Below are 20,165 nucleotides of genomic sequence, written 5' to 3' on the forward strand. Positions count from 1 at the left end.
GAAAAAGCTTCTCTCCTACTATTCTTCAGCTACCCAGTTCCCTATGTAAGGCAATCAGTGCCATCAGTTATTCTAAGTTTAGCTTCCTTTTCAACAGTGGCATAGTATTTCACTCCAATATAAACCAGAGGTCAATGAAACATGGCCCATGGGCCAAATCTAGTGTATACCTTATGATTTCTGTACAGCTTATAAGATTTTTACATTTTTAAAAAGTAAAAAAAAAGTTGTAACAAAGGAAAAAGGAAAAATATATGCAACAGACTGTTAAGTGGTTCACAAATTCTAAAGTAGACTACATATCAGAAGTTCAAAAACTTTTCAATGTTGCTGAAAAATAAAGCTGATAATGTAACACAGTAACTTCCCTTCCTAAGGGAAAGCTGAAATTCAAAGATATAATGTACAAAAACATAACCTGTATTTAATAAATAATTTTTACAAATAAATTAATTTTTTAAATGTATATTTCCTAAATATATTAGCTACAAAGAAAATGTAGAAGCCAAAATTAGTATTAAGTTTAAAATAAGACCTCATATTCATTCAAACTAGATAATAGCTGGATCTGAATTAAAAAACCATAAAAGAAAAAACAAAAGCAACATGCTTTCCATCTGTATTTAACATTATATTGCTAAACCATTGTGACACCAACAAATATTCACCTTTAAACTCTGAAAAACTAGAATAGCAATAGAACTTTGGTCTAGTCTTTATTCAGATATCCAAAAGAAGTAAAGTAATGCCAAACCAACCTGTGTTAAAAGGGTCTGCTGAGGTTGCTGCAACTGGAAACAGTAAAAACGAACAAAAACAGAAAATAAAAAAGAAAAGGATTAACCAAACTGTTGTTTCATAGTTTAAATGAAGAAAAATTCCTATTAAACAGGTACTTTATTTCTAATTGCAAAATATGTGAAAACAGACATTAGGTGTTAAGGTTTTCTACAACTATTTCTAACTGCAGACCTGACATAGAACTAACTCATTCAATAGTAATAAAGAACTTGATCTTTTTTATTTCATAGGACTAACACCCACAAAAAACCCCAAGTCCCTAAGGAGGAAGATTTTTAGTTCTGCGATGTGTTATTTACCAGCTACAGAAATGATTTAGTATCATCAGTAAGCTATTTGTATGAAAAATATCACTGGCTATCCAATTAATATATATTCCCCTAAAATAAAGCACTTAATTGTCAGATTTGCCACAGGCATGGGGACTATAAAAGACCACACACTCTGACATACATTTTTCCTGGCAATAGCAAAGTGTAATATTATCGGCAAATAAAAGGAATTGGTGTGAAAGGGGAAATTTAATAACTCTGGAATAGAAACTTGGCTTAAGCTAGGAGAAAAGAACCTAAAGAGGTCCTAATTCAAACATTCATTTTTCCTGGGGTCACCACGTATTAGAGGTTAAATCTATCAAATTACTATGTTTCTGTAAATTAAGAATGGATAATAGTATTTTTTAAGGCAATAATATTTTAATATTGCCATTTCCATATGGTTCAAACTAACAGATCATCTTTAATAACGTATTTCACAGTAGTACTAAACCAAGTCTTACGATACTTTGAAAACAAGGCAGCCAACTTTGACATCAACATATTGTCAATTTTTTAGAATTTTAAAGCAATTAGTAGTGGGCTATTATAATGTTCAGGGAAAACGCAACACTTCTGAAGCCCCAAAGGACTTATCCCAAGGATTAAACTGGGGCATGGACCTAGGAACAAGAGTTTATGGATTGAGAAGTCTCGTATTTCTCCATAGTGTCTTTGGATCCAAGTTTTGGTCTCTCCCTCTTGTATCCCCATTTCCTCTTCTGACTGCTATACCCCTGGAATTTTTTAATGGCACTAAGAAGGAATGAAGACTACCTCTTAACCCTGGAAAAGCCTAGAATGGGTGCTTAGGCTAGAATCTATCAGGATTCCAACAGGTAAAACTCCTTTTTTTCCTTGATATGTTTCTCCTTAGGTTAAGTTTTTCTTACCTCTTACTACCATCACAGATCTAAGACTTTGAGGAACATAAAGTATAAGCTTAGAGAAAAGGGGCCAAAGAAACTTGCTTTTTGTCTGAATCAGGAGTTTTCAAATTGTTCAAATGTGCCTTGGGAGTAGAGCCATGAACTACAAGGAAGGCATTCCTCCTATTTACAACAGCTCTATTTTAATACTTTTGTGTATTGGGTTTCAATACATAATTTCATCATGGGAGAGAAAAAAGGGAGGGTTCCACTGCTTTCAAAAAATAAAGGCTGAAAGCCAGAGGGCTATCTAGGGTTTAAGCTTCACATGGGAAAAAGGTACTTTTCATTTTCACACATGGTCTAGTACAACACAACAGGCCTAGAGCTTCTAGATAGGAGTATTGGATCAAAGTAACAGAGTGACTCTTTCCAGAATATTCTCTGCATTACTCTTAGAAACACGTGACAAAGACTGGCTGCTAGTTGGGGATTTGGGTTTTCATAATCTCCTACCTTTCCCTCCTTTGCAGACATTCCTTTTTACCCACCTTATTTCTCCCACCCCAAAAGAATTCAAATTACACATTAAGATAGCTGACAGGAAATAAAATCTATATAAATTGAATTTACAACAAAACGGCTTTTTAAAGATCAGTTTTTGATATGAAAAATATAAACTAACCTGTTGTTGCACACTATACAAGGCCTGCTGAGGTTGTGAATATTGCTGGAAAAAAAGATTTTTCAAAGAAAAATATGGATATAAGTAGTTTTATTTATTCTCAAAAAAGCAATATACATACATGTATACAAATACAACCAGAATTACACCAGAAAGAAATTTTCTGGACCAGCTAAACTTTATCTAAAATAAACAAAATGGTGATTACTTATAATCTAGAACCCAAAAGAAGTGTATCTTGTTTGAACAATTAAGGCATAAGAACTGCCCAATTTAAGAATTTTGACTTATGCAACTATACTTTTACATATGTCCGGGCATATATAATTTTTTATCACCAGAAACAGTAAGCATAATAAAAACCCATAAACTGTCTTCTTTCAAAGTGAAGGTACCTCCTCTGGCTACTCAGATTTGACAGTTTTCTAGGTCCCGTACTAAAACCATTAAAGGTTCACCTGTTGCAATGCGGCTGCCGCAGCAGCAGCCTGCTGCTGCAGTGCTGCCGTCTGAGTTAACTGGTAGTTTGCTGGGGTTTGGGTGGTGAGACCTGCTGCCGCCAACGCAGTCTGCTGGGTATAAATGGTGGGAGAGGCTCCAAGAAGTGATGGCTGCTGGACACCCAATGCAGCTAAAATTAGATTAAAAGGGGGAGGGGGACAAAATTAGATACTTCCCAGGAATTTTTCTTAAGTTTTTAGTCAGTCATTCTGGTCTGCCATGGTTTAGTAAAACCAAAGAGAAATTTCAATGATGATTGTTGAACTTAACTGATTTATGTCCCACTCCAGGTTGCAGTAGCTTTATGTTAAAATGACATATGAAATACAAGAAAGCATTACTCTATGAAATTTAACTACAAAATGAATCCAACCAACCTTACCTAGACCAAGAGGCTAAAGTACCCTCACAAAATATTTTTAGGAAGACTAGAAAATGAGTTATTTTACTTTACTAATCTAGAATTTACTGTTTTATCCTCAAGCAGACAAGAATCATATATTATGGACAGTGCTGCTGGAGTGATGTATTCATAAAACTTCCTACTGGAAAAATTTTTCATATGCTTCTACTCTGCACTAAAGAATTACAAAACTAAGAGACAAAAGCAATACCTTTTAAAAGCACAAAAATTCTTAATTTTAGTGTGCTACTGTACTGAGCAATAAGAAGTAAATTTAACCACACAGTGAATTCAAATGATCATTTGCTTAAGCCAAATAACTGGGGAGAGGGCTCCTCATGACATTTAGGTACTAAATGTTTAATGTATGCTTGGACAAGACTAAAAGCTGAAGAGATGAAATAGATTTTATTGATGCTATTATGCAACTCCATTAAATGCAAAAAAGCAATCCACCAGAAATTGCTATTTGCACTCACTTTCCAAAACTGTGTCTCATGGAATACTGACTGCCTCCTCAGAACACTAAAGTTCAAAAGAAAGGGGTCCAAGATTTTTAAAAAGTTTAAGAAACAATGAGTTAAGCATATATTCTTACTGCAGATTTTCCAGAACCTTTAATATGCCACTAAGCATTATGAATCTCAAAAAGGTTGCCATAAAAGCAAGACTTACTCATGGAATATCCCTTTCCCAAAGCATATTGCTTATATCTAAGAATAATTTTTAAAAACACTATTATATAATGCTATAGAAAGAACAATACCACACTGTACAGGAACAGAACAGAGAGCATTAATGAACTAATCAAAGCACTTAGACTAAATATTGTAGAAAATCTTTAAAAGTCTGAGATTCATCATGAATCAGTTGAGTACAGACTAGTTCTACTTAAAAATTAAAACAAACCAACAATAACAAAGTAAGGCAAAAACAAACAAATCCAAGAAATCATGTTTGGAATTCCTACAAATTACAAATTATTTCCTGCAAAAATACTGATTTTTCTTTAAAAGGAGAAAAAAAAAAAAGAGGAGAGCCTGAGGTAGGAAAAAAAACAAAATGTCCTAAAAACACAGTTCTAAACCCTTACCACATTCATCTTTTCTCTTTGGTTTTTAAGGTAAGTCAGATGTCAGAGATCAGCAGAATGGAGAAACCAGGACTAACTATTTATCAATTTAAATACAAATAAGTGAGGAATACCTTAATACCAAAGGAAGTTCAAAATTAGGTTAACTGTAATAAGAATAGAGAAAAAGGTACCAGAATCTAGGGCACAGGTTCTAACTAGTAGGTCCTGTTAGCCTTCTGAAATTATATGCAAAATTACAAACAAGAAAATCCAAGTTTTCATCAGATTTTCAAAAGGATCATGGACCAAAAAAAAGGTTAAGAATCACTGTTCTAAAAGCAAAATCCTCATGTAAACACAAGACAGAGAAAGACCCTAGGAAAAATTATTAATATTTTAAATTCTCAGGCTGGCATGTTCCACATGTGACAAAAGTTAAACATCCACAATTCACGTTTCATAACATCTCTTTCACTTTCCTGAGTTCTGACTGTTTCACTCTGCTGGTACCAATTTCAAGAACCCTGGAAGTACTAAAAGTTGTCACAGCAGAAAGGCTCAGTCAGAGCCAGTATCTCAGCAAGTCTGTTTTTTCCCTATAGCTTTTATAGGTGTTCTGGACCTTAGCAGCATGCAGCAACCCAGCACTATGTAGGTAAAATGATAACCAATATTCTTTTCCGTTGTTGACAGCCAATGTGATGAATTAGAAACTACAAAACAGATTAACTGGTAGTAAAGGTTCAACTGGTAGGAGAAATTTATGGGAAGGAAATTTACACTCTTCTAGTTGCTCTGCATTACCAGCAAGTCAATTCAAATTTTGTGAAATCACTGGACATGGGAGTATGGCTTTTCTACAATACAGCTTTTTAAAAAATAATTGATGTTTGAACTAACCCCTTCCCCCCAAAACCTGAAACAGACTAAAAAATAAACAATGAACTGCTGGTTGCTGGGTTGGAGTTGGGGGTGGAGGGGAAAGATTAAGTGAAATAGGTAAAGCAGATCCACAGGTACAAACTTCCAGTCATGGGGATGAAAAGTACAGCATAGGAATATAATCAATAATATTGTAATAACTTTATAAGTTAAAGATGGTAACTACACTTGCCATGGTGAGCATTTTGTAATGTCAACACATGTCGAATCACCATGTTGTATACCTGAAACTAGTATAATACTGTCAACTATACTTCAATAAAAACTTTTTAATCATTTACATTTGAGATTTTAATCTCAAAGTACATTTCGTGATTATTAATGCTCCCTCCCCTTTTTGCTATCTGAGAAGCTATCCTTGAATATTTGACTATAGCATTCTCCACTCTTTTTGTTAATTATCATCATTAATATTCTGCAAGATAATTCTGTAACTTGCGAATTACAAAGGTGTTAGTCACTGATTTAATCTTTCTCTCTATGGAAGTAGTCAAACACTTGCCAGTTAGAGATCTTATCCAATTATTCACATTGGCCAGTCTGTTCACTTATCTGTACCTGATTCAACATGACTGTTGAAGATCTCATGACCCATTCAAATCAGATATGCTTATCACTGCATATCAATACTTCCACAAACTCACAAATTGACTCTAAGAAGCCACAGGCTACCAATAAGTAAACTAGTAAATAAGGGCTAAGTTTCTTAAATCTCTTAGGACAAATATAAAATGTACTATTTTCTAAAATGTAAAATCAGATTCATATGACCAAAATATTCATATTATGACATAGTTACTATTCACTGAATACCAGTGAACACACCACCACAGCACATTAAAGGAACCTATCACTTGTCAGCTGTCCCTTGATTTTATCAAACTGTTACATTTAAAGGTCCTTATTACCTTTATACCTTAATGCTTTATCTTCACAAAGATTAGTTATCCTTCAGAGATAATGAATATAAAATATAATTCAAAACCTCAAAATGATTCAAAAACTTCATTTTTTCTTCTTTTGCAAAGTTATTAAAGTACTGGTCAAGCAAAGTGTCCATCAGCAGATGAATGGATAAAGAAGATGTGGTACATATACATAATGTAATATTATTCAGCCATAAAAAAAATCCTGCCATTTGCAATAGCATGAATGGATCGAGGGTATTACGCTAAGTAAATTACACCAGGCAGAGAAAGACAAATACCATATGATTTCACTTATTTATGAAATCTAAAAACAAAACAGAACAAAATGAACAAAATAGAAGTAGACTCAAAGATGCTGAAAAGTGACTAGTGGTTACCATGGAGGAGCAGTTAGGGTGGGTAGGTGGGGAGGGTGAGGAGGATAAAGGGGCACAAAAATTCTCAATCATAATATAAGTTGGTCATGGGGATGGTACTACATCATGGAGAACACAGCCAAAGATTCTGTAACATCTTCCTGTGTTGACAGATGGTAATTACACTAGTGGGGCTGAGGATTTAACATGTTTAACTGATGAACCACTGTGTTATATACTTAAAACCAAAATATGTATATCAGCTATAATAAAAAAATTTTTAAGTACAAGTCAAGCAATGCTTTTTCTCTTGAAACTTCCACACTTTTATATATATTCAAAAAGCAATCTCATGCTATTTGGAGAGAAAAATAACATGAGTATGTGGGGGACTCTCTTTATAACTTGTGGACTATAAAATACTTGTAACTGTGGTTTTACATCAAGCAAACAAGTCCTCTAAATGTCATCTTCTACTCAATATCTGTCATAAGAAGTATCTCTTAAGATCAGATTTCACATAAAAGTAAAATGTTTGACATCCCCATGCACAGATAAGTTTCTTACAATCAGACAACTACTGGTCAATTCGCTGTTGTGGCTTTCAAGGTTCTATCTGAAACCTGTAATGTACCCAATGGCTGGAAATACTACCTTTTAACAGTAAGAAACTAAGGCTTTAAGAGTAAGAAATTAAGAGGGTCAAAAAGGTACAAACTTCCGGTTACAATATAAGTCATGGGGATGTTAAAAAGAAATCAAGGCACAAAATAGAATTTTAAATACAACATTTTCCAAGTATAATCTTCTATAATACATTATTTGATATACTAGCCACTAGCCATATGTGACTATTTCAATTTATATTAGTGAAAACTAAGTAAAATTAGAAATTCAGTTCACTTCAAGTGCTCCATAGCCATGTGGCTAGTGGCTGCCATGTTAGACAATGAAGATACAGAATACATCCATCATCACAGAAGGTTGTACTTAGTGGACAGTGCTGTTCAATGAGCAGCAGCAAAGTATTAATTCCATCAGTGTTCTATGAGGTTCTTTCAGTTTCTATTATAAAGATTAATATGCTAGCAGCCAATAGCTCTTTCTGCTTTCTATAAGTCCCACAGAAGTGATAACTAGTTATCCTGGCCATAGCTACTATTCAAATAATTGGTAAACCCTCCCAGGCAGCTGAAGACACCATTCATGTCATGTAATTTCTTCTATCCTTAACGCCTCTATTTACCTGGTTTTCAACCCCACTTCTTTCAAGGAGTCTTGTATCACCCATTAATATTCAAACATTCAATGTTACTTCCCATATATTTTCAGCAATAAAAAATCAAAATTATTTCCCAGATCATAAAACACTTAGTGCAAGAAAAACCACAACAGCATATATATGAGCTGCTCCCTCAACCTAGAACAGAGATGGGACACTCACTGGTTTATAGCCTGGTATGTTAGCACAGCTCTCACTGGATGAGAGCACCAGACAAACATGCTCAGAAGATGGGGAACAAAGCAACCACCATGCATTAACAATGAACCTTAATAGATATTATGTACATTTTTTTACTCTTAGAAAACTAAGAGATAATTTGCTATTACAAAGCATTAGTAGTGTTTAAAAAGAGTTAAGTCCACACCAGTAGCAAATTTTCTTATTAGGTGAGAGATATAAATGTCCAATTCTATCAACGGATAACTGTTAAGTGAAATACACATAGTACATCAGCTATTATATTTGAAATGGAGCTGCTGATTCAAGAGACTGGGATTTTAAAAGATGATTATGGGGCCAGAATGAAGAGGAAAAGCAGTCATATTTAAAATACTTGTACTGGTACTAGCTTTACTCACGTGTTAAAATACCATATATCACTATAGTTTTAACTCCTGAACTAGTTCATTTTTCTCTATAGCCAGAATATAGTCATCTTATAAATGGTCAAAAAAATAGGGGTGAAAATAGGTCTAAATATGCTAAATCCATCCCCATACTTAATACTGTTGCAATTACATACACATGAAAATATTTTGAGTCAACTATATTGAAGGTACCCTAGTCAATATAATCAATCTAAGGGTTATTTAATGATTCAGTGACTTACTGGCTCTCTCAACATCTCTCTGCACAACAGAAAACTTAAAACTTTCAAACCTAAAAGTTTACTCCAAGTATGACTATCACTTAATATGAACCACAGCACTTCAGCTAGGAGATAGAAAAACAGAGTAAATACTAAGTACAAGTATTTCAGTGTGGGGTAAGTGAGAAAGACAAAAGACCTGAATACCATCCCGAAGAGTTTGAACTATATATTCTAAAAGTCCTTGAATATATATTTGCAGATGAATAAGAGAACAGAGTAATGGAAGTTACAATAAACCACAATTCTGAGGCCTTCCATTGACTCTCCTGTGACCTGCTGTGAGATCTAAACAAACTTCACCTTTCTGGGCTTCAATTTCCTCACCAACTATAAATAGTTGAAACGGAATCTAGCTCAGGCCCCAACCAGCTTTGAAAAATTCTGTGATTTAGATGGAAGTTATGTTTTAAGAATATCACATCTGACAGATGCATTGCAGTGGGGGAGAAATAATGAGTAGCATATCCTTTAAATAAGAAAGGAAAGCAAATAAAAGCAGTTAGATCTAAATAAAGGATAATAATTACAGAGCATCACCACCAATGAGGGGTGGGGAAAAGAGCTTCCTGACCAAAGTGAAGAATCTGTAAGCACTATGGGTTATGATGTGAAGGTTTGGGAAAGGTATGGAAAGCCCTGAGAGTTAGGTGAGAGACTGTGACAGTAAGCACAGTCATAGGCTGTAAGCAAAGAAAGCTGCCACCAATGCAGCTATCCAAGTAAGAAGTTCAGAGAGCCAAAATGTAAAACAGAGGTGAATATTTGAGGCTTTTTTCAAAAGGGAAAAAAGTCAAGATTTGATGTATGATTCAACAGGGAGGTTAAAGGAAAAGAAACGATGACAAATGAGGGCATCTAGCAATTTGTCTAATTGAACAGGCTTGGTATTAGAATTAGTCAGAAACATAAGCAGTGACTTTAAAGCAACTTACTATGCTGCTGGACAGTGACTGCAATGGGGTTTGTGGGTAGGGGGACTTGATAATATAGGTGAATGTACTAACCATAATGTTGTTCATGTGAAACCTTCATAAGATTGTTTATCAGTGATACCTTAATAACAAAATTAGAAACAACTCAAATACTGATCCTCAATTTTACAACAGATTGCAGCAATAAACTGCTAGTGTACAACATGCTCTTACTAAAGTTTTTAATATAATTTTAAATGTGTCGTTTTTATGAATGCCCTGAAATTTTCAAGTTATGTTTACTTGAGAATTTTCATAGTACAAACGCGTAATAACCTTGCTAAAAAATGGAATACAAAGCCAGTAACTAAAAAAACCCACATTAAATTACATACAAAAAAGAAATAGTGGTAATTTTTATATTGTTCTCAGGAGAAAATAAGTCAGAAATATAGGCAAAGAAGTTAAAATATTTCATTCAACTTGCACTACTCATTTAGACTTTACCTGTTGCATGATCATTTGGTGTACGACAGTGGTCTCCAATACTAATACATATGGCATATATTAATGTGTGCATTGTTTTTAATAGAGAGAAACTGGTGGTACCTACACTTTAATCCTGACTAAATCCTTATAATATCCTTTGGAAATTTTTCCTCAAATTATACTTGACGCTGCCAGGAGAAAATTTAAGGCATTATGCTTAGGTTAAAATATTCTCCATTGAGATTAGGTGTAAACAAGACATTTTATTTTACTTGCCTCAAGATTGAAAAAAACTTTGACAGAAATGTGCTTGGCTCTGAGAATCAGCTCTAATAAGATGAGACAATGATTCATCACAAAGAAGGCTTAAAATGAAGGCAAGAAAATACCAAGCTTTCAAGAAGTAGTCCAAAATACAGCACCTAGAAATTAAGTATTTTAATAAAAACATTGTCACTAGAGAATTCCATTTAGAACCTACTCCAGAATTTTTATGGGAAAGCTAAGTGTAGATGCTAAAAAGACACTTGCATAATTACTGAAGTCATGATGCATCAATAAAATTTTAGATTTGGAAGAATTCTGTTAATGACAGGTCCAAGAAAATCCATCATTTCTTACAGCACAAATACAAGCTCTGTTTACACAAATCCCATTATTTCATTTGAACTCTATTGCCAAATATGGAAAGGGAGACCTAAATTTACTACTGACTTTGTCTGACAAGCTTTATAAACCTTTGGTGTCCCCTCTGCTGTCTTAAAATAAATACAGAAGAGTATACATACATTTAAGTAATTAAAATCCAAATGTTAAGAGCTACAGACAATAGAATTCTACCATAACAGCTATTTTCTAACAATATAGATATGAATTTAAGATAAATTATATGCAGCAAAAGCCAGGTAAAACTGATTAGTTTACCAAAATACCACCAGTACATAGCACTTGCTTCTGGACACCTAGTTAAGTAGTTGCTAAAAGTTCTGTTTCATCAAAAGTCAATACCAGATTCCCCATTATTTAACATAGAGGAATATTTGGATCTGAATTAAACATAATCTGTAATTTCACATTATTTTCAATTGCCTAAAGTAAGTGATCATTTAATGGCCCAAATTATACCCCAGGAGTAATTAAAATAAAAACCCTAAAGTATCCATTTCTTTAAGGAAAAAGAGCATCTACATAACTAGACATTTGTCTATTAAATTCTAGAACACCCAAGTCAGAAGATCACAGTACCTCTGCAACTGACCTCAAATTACAAAATAGATATTTTAGATAAGTAAAAGTAAGCAAAATGCAGCAAAGAAGTAATACCAGATGTGTCATAAATAAAAATATGTTCCAATTAACAGAAAAAGTTTTAACTTTTCTGGGTACTCAAAGAAACTGAAAATTTCATTCTATAGACTCCTTGGTAAACTTAAGATTCAAACCATAAATTAAGAAATGGTAAGAACTTCTTCCTAAAACCAATGGGAAGAAAGTTAAAACATTTTCAATGACATTTTTTGTTGACTTTATTTTTTAAATGTAAATATTCATTTGCTCCTTTTAATATCTATTTCCTTTTCCTGATTAATTCTGTAAATTGGTTTCCTACTTTAAATTCAAACTGAAAAGCACAATCATTTATAATTTTCAAGTATGGATTTTTAATATTTATTTTTAAATACTGACACCTTAGCATGCCAAATGAAGTAAATTCTAAGGAATGGGTAGCTGATAATGTCTGACATAATCAAAACAGTTAATCAACTTAATCTTTGAGAAACTATAAAACTACCCAAACTGTTTGTGTAAAACAAATTGTTTAACATCTAACATAGATCAAAATTAATAAATTTAATATATTTTATTATAATAAAATATGAGAAACTATAAAACTGTCCAAACTGATGTGTAAAACATGTATTTTGTTAGTAGATAAATTAATTTTTAAAATTACCTTCACAGATAAGCTTAAAAAAGACAAATCATTTGCGAACATTTTACAGTATTATGCACAGCCTAATTCACACAGTTATCACATGACCCGCTGTAGTCGTCACCCACTGCCGGGTCCCCTCCACCCCTGTTAGAGTACAAGTGTTTAGCAGCCTGACCTGGCTGAGATACCGCAGTGGCTGTAAATTGAGTAGCCCATGGCGGATTCTTCTGTCCTCCAAACTGAGCCATGATGAAAGGGGGAAAAAAATCCTTCGCTTGACTGCCTTCTATAGCAGTGATCTATAAAGAAAGAACCCACATTTTTAAGTTCAACCAAACTATAAGCATCACTAAAGTATTATTTTAACAAATGTCTCATTTGTCAAGGACATCTTCGTAGATCTAAGTATAAATAACAAGGGTCATACGCATGAGGCAAAAACATTTTACATTCAGGAGCTCGCCAAAAGTGTCAAATTTCAATACATGACATTAGGTGTAGACCTACAAGAAAGGCACTTCTTTCTGCGACTACAAAGTGTCACATCTGAACATCAGACCATTCACTGATATCTACCTAATTCTTAATAAAAAGTACATACGTTTATGGTTAAAGGAAATACAGTCTGCATGTCTCTTCTGGCAGTGCGTTGGGGACTCAAAGTGGTGAAACCAATAAAAGAAATTAGGACGAGACATCGAATAAAGGTATTTAAAGTTATCATTTAAATAACGAGCATTTACTTTCTTGAGTAGGAAAGAACTAGGGGCTCCTTTTCTCTCCGTCCTCCTAAGTGAAAAGACAGTTGAAATAACGGATGCCCCTCAAAGAACGATCGCGAAGACCCCCTCCCCCCAAGTGGTCAGAAAAGGCGAAGATCACAGGCCGCGCACCCCCTCCTCGCCCCCGCGACTCGGATGGGGCAGAGCTCTGCCATCCATCTTCCTCCAGCCCCAACTCCTCCTGGGCCGGAGACCAGGGAAAGTGGAATCGACCGTCCTAGGAGGCTGGGCGGCAGGCCAAGCAGGGGATAGTGAGATCTCTGGCTCTCTTAATACCCTGGTCAGGCAGAGAAAAACCTCCATCCCCCAAAACCAGCGCCGCCGCGAGCCGCCACGACGCCCGTCCGGAGCCCGTGACGCTAAAGACGCAGCGGCAGCGGCTTGGGAACGAAGGACTGCGATCAGCAGCCATCCCGACGCTCCAGGCCGAGGCTGAGGGGCGCTGGGGGGCACCTGAGGGGCCCCCGGAAAAATGCGAGGCGGTGGGGGAAGGGCCGGCCGCGCGGGGCCTGCTCCGACCGCACAAAAGGGACCATGTCCCTGCCGCCCCAGTCCCACGAGAGCTCCACTGTCGCCGGCCTAGGGACGCCGTGCTACCAAAACGGTTGCTCCCGATCCTTCCACGGATCCGAAAGGACGGTAAGAAGCCCCACTCGGCTACCCGGCGTCCCAACTGCGAGGACCAGACCTTCACCTGAATCGGGTCCCTGCTAACACCGAAGCCATTTCAAATCCGTCAGGCTTAGGCGCATGCGCCAACTTCCCCCTCTTCCCCACGCCCCTCCCCCCGTGTCTCTGAAGTACTGCGTTTACGGGCTTTACGTTGTACGTGCGCGCTCCTCAGCTCGCCTTCACTGCGCCTCACCCTTTTCAGTAGGGTAGAACTAGAGCGCGCCTGCAAAGGGTTACCCTGGTTTCGCCAAACATTGAACCGGTCCGTTTCTAAACGCGAGACGTGAGGAAAAGGCTGTCTTCAGGGTGGGAAGGAAAGAAAGGAAAGTCACGTGGTCGCCGCCATTTTGTGTTTTTTCTCCTCTGGTTATTTCTCTAAAGTGCTTGGAAGAATACATCGTGTGCCATCTGACTTAAAAAATAAGAGATAAAACTCAATTGACATGTATTTCACTGTTTTAAATATTTTATAGTACAATTCATTGTCTTTTGGTATATTCGTAAGTTTGTGCAATCATCACCTTAAAAGAAACCTCTGCCAATTAAGCAGTCACTCAATCCCTGCACACTCCAGCCTCTGGCAACCAGTAATCAACTTTCTGTCTCTATAGATTTACCTGTCCTAGACATTTCATATTAATAAATCATACAATATATGGCCATTTGCGTCTGAATTATATAACTTACTACAGTGTTTCCAAGGCTCATGTTGTATCATGATCAGTATCTCATTCTATTTTATGGCTAAAAGTATTCCTTTGAGTAGATGATACCGCATTCCGTCAATTAATCATTTGGGTTGTCTCCACTTTTTACCCATTATGAATAAGATGCTGTGAACTTTCACAAACAAGTTTTTGTTTGAACTTTTGTTTTCAATCCTTTTAGGTATATACATAGGATTGGAATTCTGGGTCCAATGGCAGTTCTAAAATGTTGAGGAACTGCCGACCTGGTCACAGTAACTACACTAGTTTACATTTTCATGAACAATGTACCACATCCTCCTCAACTTACCTCATTTGTAGAAATGCAGGTGTTAGTAGTATTTGCTTACGATCCTTTTTATTTCAGTAAAAACTATGGTAATATCCCACTTTCACTTCCGATTTTAGTCATTTGAGTCTTCTTTTTTTTTTAATGAAGAGTTTAGGTAACCTTTTGTCAAATTCGTTAATCTTTTCAAAGAGCCAAATTTTGGTTTTATTGATTCTCTCTGTTGTTTTTCTAGCCTCTATTTCATTTATGTCTGCTCTAATCTTATTTCCAACTGTTTGGGGTTTATTTTGCTCTTCTTTTTCTAATTTTTAAAGTGGAACAGTTGTGAGAACGTAGCTCACAATTGATGATATGATACAAGTGACAGCAATTTTTCACTTGTGGTATATTAGATGTGGAGTGAATATGGTAAATATTCTTTTCTCTCCATTTTTAAGTATCTTGAGTTTTAAATAATGTATCCTGAAAATATTTGATATCAGAGTATAAAGTCAAGTAATATTCTTTTGTATGAATTACTATAATATAGTTACTCAGACCCCAGTTGATGGGTATTTAGGCCATTTTTAATCTTTTGCACTCTAAGCAGTGCTGTAATAAATCTCATACTTAGGTCATTTCACTCTTGTAAAATTATATCAGTGGAATACCTTTTTAGAAGTAGGATTGCTTAGGCACAGATTTTGTAAATTTACAATTTTAGTAAATATTGCCTACTAGACATCCAAAAGAGTTATACCAATTTACACTCCTACCAGCAATGTATGAAAGCACCTGTTTTCCCACACTCTTGCCAAATAGTATATTTTCAAACTTTTAAGATTGCTAATAGGTGAAAAACACTGTTTCTGTTATCTATTACTGTGTAACAAACCATCACAAAATGTAGTGGCTTAAAATAACAACTTCCTAATATCAGCTGGCTCTATGAAATGACTGAACTCAGTTGGATGGTTACTGCTTGAGGTCTTTAATTCACTTGCAGTCAGATAGCAGCTGAGGCTGGAGTCATCATAATGACGGCTGTCCAAGATGATATCATGACTCATATATTTGGCATTACATGCTCCTTTACTCTCAGCCTCTCCAGCAGAGCTACCTGGCCTTCTTTAATAATAGCCAGGGCTCTCAGTATGGGCGAATATATTCATAATATGACTTATCCAATAAGGGGTTAACATGCAAAATATATAAAAAGCTCACATGCTTCAACACCCAAAAAACAAATAACCCAAAAAACAGTATATGAACAGACAATTCTCCAAAGAAGAAATTTAGATGGCCAACAGGCACATGAAAAGATCCTCCACATCACTAATCATCACGGAAATGGAAATTAAAATGAGATATCACAATGAGATATCATCTCACCCCAGTTAGGATGGCCAACATCCAAAAGACAAGAAACAGCAAATGCTGGCAAGGATGCAGAGAGAGGGGAACCCTCCTACACTTTGGTGGGAATGTAAATTAGTTCAACCATTGTGGAAAGCAATATGGAGGTTTCTCAAAAAACTAAAAACAGAAATACCATTTGAATCAGTAATTCCAGTTCTAGGAATTTACCCAAAGAAAACAAGTTTTCAGATTCAAAAAAGACATATGCACCCCTATGTTTATTGCAGCACTATTTATAATAGCTAAGAAATGGAAGCAACCTAAGTGTCCACCAGTAGATGAATAGATAAAGAAGAGGTGGTACATATACACAATGGAATACTATTCACCCATAAAAAGAACAGAAATCCTACCATTTGCAGCAACATGGATGGAGCTAGAGAGTATTATGCTCAGTGAAATAAGCCAGGCAGAGAAAGAACCAAATGATTTCACTCATTTGTGAAGTATAACAACAAAGCAAAAGTGAAGGAACAAAACAGCAGCAGACTCACAGACTACAGGAAGGAACTACTGGTTACCAAAGAAAAGGGGTTGGGAAGGCTGGGTGGGGAGGGAGGGAGAAGGGGATTAAGGAGCACTATAATTAACACAATATAGGTAGGTCATGGGGAAGGCAGTATAGCACAGGAAGACAAGTAATGACTTGTCTATTAGCATCTTACTACACTGATGGACAGACAGTGACTGCAATGGTCATGGGGGGAAGGACTTGATAGTATGGGTGAATGTTGAAACCACAATGTTGCTCATGCGAAACCTTCATAAGATTGAATATCAATAATACCTTGATTAATAAAATAAATAAATAAACATGAACATAAATTTAAACATAAACATTGATGAATAAACTAGTCATATTTCTTAAAGAAGCATTGTCTATTTTTTTGTCTTCAATCAAATTTGATACATTTCATAGCTTTAGAATTTTACTGGGTGAATATGAGTTATTCTTATGATAATAGTATCTATTGAAATGCACAAGCTTATCATACCATTATTGTTATGTGTATTTAAGATATAATATATGATACAATAAACATGAGGCCAGCATTTCTATTAAAAAAAAGATGGAAGAATAGACGCCACCTCTCACAAACAGGAAGGAAAGGAGATGATGGCCATCCTTGTTTTCTTAAGGTGGTTTTATTGTTTCTCTTACTATGAATGAGGCTATCTTTTCATACATGTAAAAGATATTTGTATTTTCATATCTATTAACCAATTGCTCATATCTGCTATTTTTTTCTTTTTGGACACATCCTTTTTGTATCATTTTTTTAGTTCATTATCTTAGTTATTTGTTATATGATTTTCAAATATTTTTTGTTAACTTTTGTTAGGGTTGTTTAATTTTGGACATTTTTGCTGTGCAGTTTTTATTTTTATGTAGTAAAATTTATAAAAATTTTTTATTATGGCCCCTGTAGCGCTGGAGGGTTTCAGTTCCAGGAGAGTTCATTCTGGATTCAATGAGACCGAATAACAACAACAGAATGTTGGGGGTAAAAGGTCTTACACCAAGCTTTTGTTCTCACTATAGCAGGTGGAGTGCTAGAATACCGTCCACATCCATAGATCTGCATCCACATGGAGCAAATCCACCATCCACAATCCACCTGTGGGTAAAATTGTAACATTTCCAGAGTATCTCACCTGGCCTTAGTGTATTTGCATATCCTCAGGGGTGGAGAGAAGTTCATCTCCATGTCAATGGGTAATTACCTGGGCAACCGAGGGCATGTCTGAACCTGAGAGTTTAAAGGGAGGGGCTGACTTGATTGCTTGCTTGCTTTCTCAGGAACAGAGAAGAAAGGCGTCCCTGGACTGCAGTTTGTAGGCAATAAACGGGTTTTAAACTTTATTTCTCCCTTTGACTGATTTTGGTTTTTAGAGGTATTTTGCCCCGGGATTTCCTCTCCCCAGACTTACATCTGGTGTAGTCAGCAGGATGCCTCTGAACCCAAAATCTGTCATAATGGGTGTGAACTTTGGGAGGGCTGCTCCTGTGGATGGTGGGGAGGCCCCAGTGGATGCAGCGACAGAGGGTGCCGCTTGACCTGTTATTATCCCCGGAGCTGTGGGGTTTCCAAGTTGGGAACCCCTAGTGGGGCATTGGTCTAGGATAAAGTACCTCTTAGAGGAATGGGGCCTTCCTCAGAACTGGTAGCTGCAGAATTAGCCCTCTGTGAGTTGGAAGACCGCTTGGAGATCTTATGGGGCTGTGTAGCAGCTGGCATTGTAGGGTCTCTTTTCATCGAGATAGTGGAAAATGTTATACAGGAGAAAGAGGATTATTGAGGGACTTAGGCAGGAAAGAGACACTTCAGCATCACTTGAAGGAGCTGGGTGATAACCTATGGGATGGTGTTAAAGAAGAGAAACTGTTACTGAAGAGGCAGGTTACACTCCTAGAAGATTCCTTAGCAGAGGCAAGGGTGGAGACGGCAGGAAAAGCTGCACTGCAGGAGGCCATGGGGGAGGTGGAGAAAGAGTAGTGCCTTCAGCCCCAGAAATGGTGGAGGAAGAGCCATTGGTGGAGAAGCCCGAGGGAGAAGACGAGGAGGCGGGGCCATTGGCGGATCTGCTACCCAGGCCACTGCAGGAGGTACCATCTTCTCCTGTTTGAAAGGCCCGGGCCCCCCCAGCTGTAATTAAGAAAATAAAAATGAAACAACTGCGGGTTCCTCAGAGGAAGGAGCAGCCCCCTCCCCAGGTTGTGGAGCACTCCATGCTCTGCCCATATACCCAGGATGAGCTGGTGGACATGAGTGTTTGGTATAGGCAGATGCCATCGGAATCTCTGCCTACATGGCTTTTACATCTCTGGAATATGGGGGTGGAAAACATTGTTGTGTCGGGTACTGAGATGAGTAGAATAGCTTCCTTGAGGACTCACCCTTCCCTCTGGCAGTGGTTGCAAAATGCCTGTCACGCCTCAGGGAATCAGACACTCCTGGAATGGCTGACAGCTGCCATCAGGATAGTTTGGCCTAATCAGGGTGATTACCGTATTTTCCCAGTAGTTGGAAAATGTATGCAGAGCTCCAACAGGTACTGCGGGAACTGGGCATGAAAAACATCATCTATAATATGGACCCCCAGGGCCCTGATGAGGAGGTATTCACTATAGGAATGAGAAACCTGGTGCTGCATACAGCTCCCACATCTCTCTTTGGGTCCCTAGTGAATACTCTTGCCCCCCACCTAGGGCAACCCATAAGTGAGGCTACTTGTTCTTTAGCAGATCTGGAGGAGGTTGAAACAATAAGGACAAGGAGGGAAGTACGGGCCATGACAGAAAGGAGAAGTGCAAAAGGCCCCATGAAGGTCTCAAGGACCCAGATGTGGGTTGATTTGATAAAGGCAGGGACAGTGAAAGAAAAACTCGGTGGGCAGCCCAATAGAATATTGTTAGAACTGTGGCACCAATTAAACCCAGAGCAGCAGTTCCAGCCACTGAGTTCCAGGACATGGAAACCAGAGTCAAGGCCTCATGCCCAGCCTATGTCCCTGCAAAACTTCATGGGAGAGAGTACTCAGGATTCACCTGAGCCCTCATCCCCACAGGAGGATGATTGGGAATCACAGTTTGACTGAGTGGGGGGGGTCAAAGTCCCCACCTTGGGGGACATGGTAGGGACCAGAGCCACATGTAGAATTAACAATTCATTGGTCACCTGTGAATGTACAACATGTCCTGGCGCTGGTGGACATAGGAGCCGAGTGTTCTTTGATACATGGCAACCCTGAGCGTTTTCCCAGGACCCCTGCTATGATAGATGGCTATGGGAGTAAGGCAGTTAGAGTGAAGAAAGCTCAAATCTCATTGGGGGTGGGGTGTTTACCCCCAAAGGAGTATACCGTGTACATTTCTCCTATCCCTGAATATATTTTGGGGATAGATATCCTGCAGGGCCTGAGGTTACAGACCACTGCAAGTGAGT

The 20,165-nt window shown here is 37.2% G+C and overlaps 1 protein-coding gene across 1 annotated transcript in view; it reads right to left on the bottom strand.

Annotated features, from left to right (window-relative positions):
• Positions 1–13,940, bottom strand: part of CCAR1 (cell division cycle and apoptosis regulator 1) — a 59,433-nt gene extending 45,493 nt beyond the window's left edge. Inside the window, exons 1-5 of the mRNA XM_017661713.3 lie at positions 13,844–13,940; positions 12,543–12,666; positions 3,128–3,300; positions 2,670–2,714; positions 759–791 (exon numbers count right to left, since the gene is read on the bottom strand). Coding sequence (XP_017517202.1) covers positions 759–791; positions 2,670–2,714; positions 3,128–3,300; positions 12,543–12,615 — 324 coding nt within the window. The 5' untranslated portion in view covers positions 12,616–12,666; positions 13,844–13,940. The remainder of the gene's footprint in view (positions 1–758; positions 792–2,669; positions 2,715–3,127; positions 3,301–12,542; positions 12,667–13,843) is intronic.
• Between the last annotated feature and the right edge of the window lie 6,225 nt (positions 13,941–20,165).

This window comes from Manis javanica, chromosome 7 (assembly GCF_040802235.1).
Source record: "Manis javanica isolate MJ-LG chromosome 7, MJ_LKY, whole genome shotgun sequence".
NCBI classification, from domain to species: domain Eukaryota; kingdom Metazoa; phylum Chordata; class Mammalia; order Pholidota; family Manidae; genus Manis; species Manis javanica.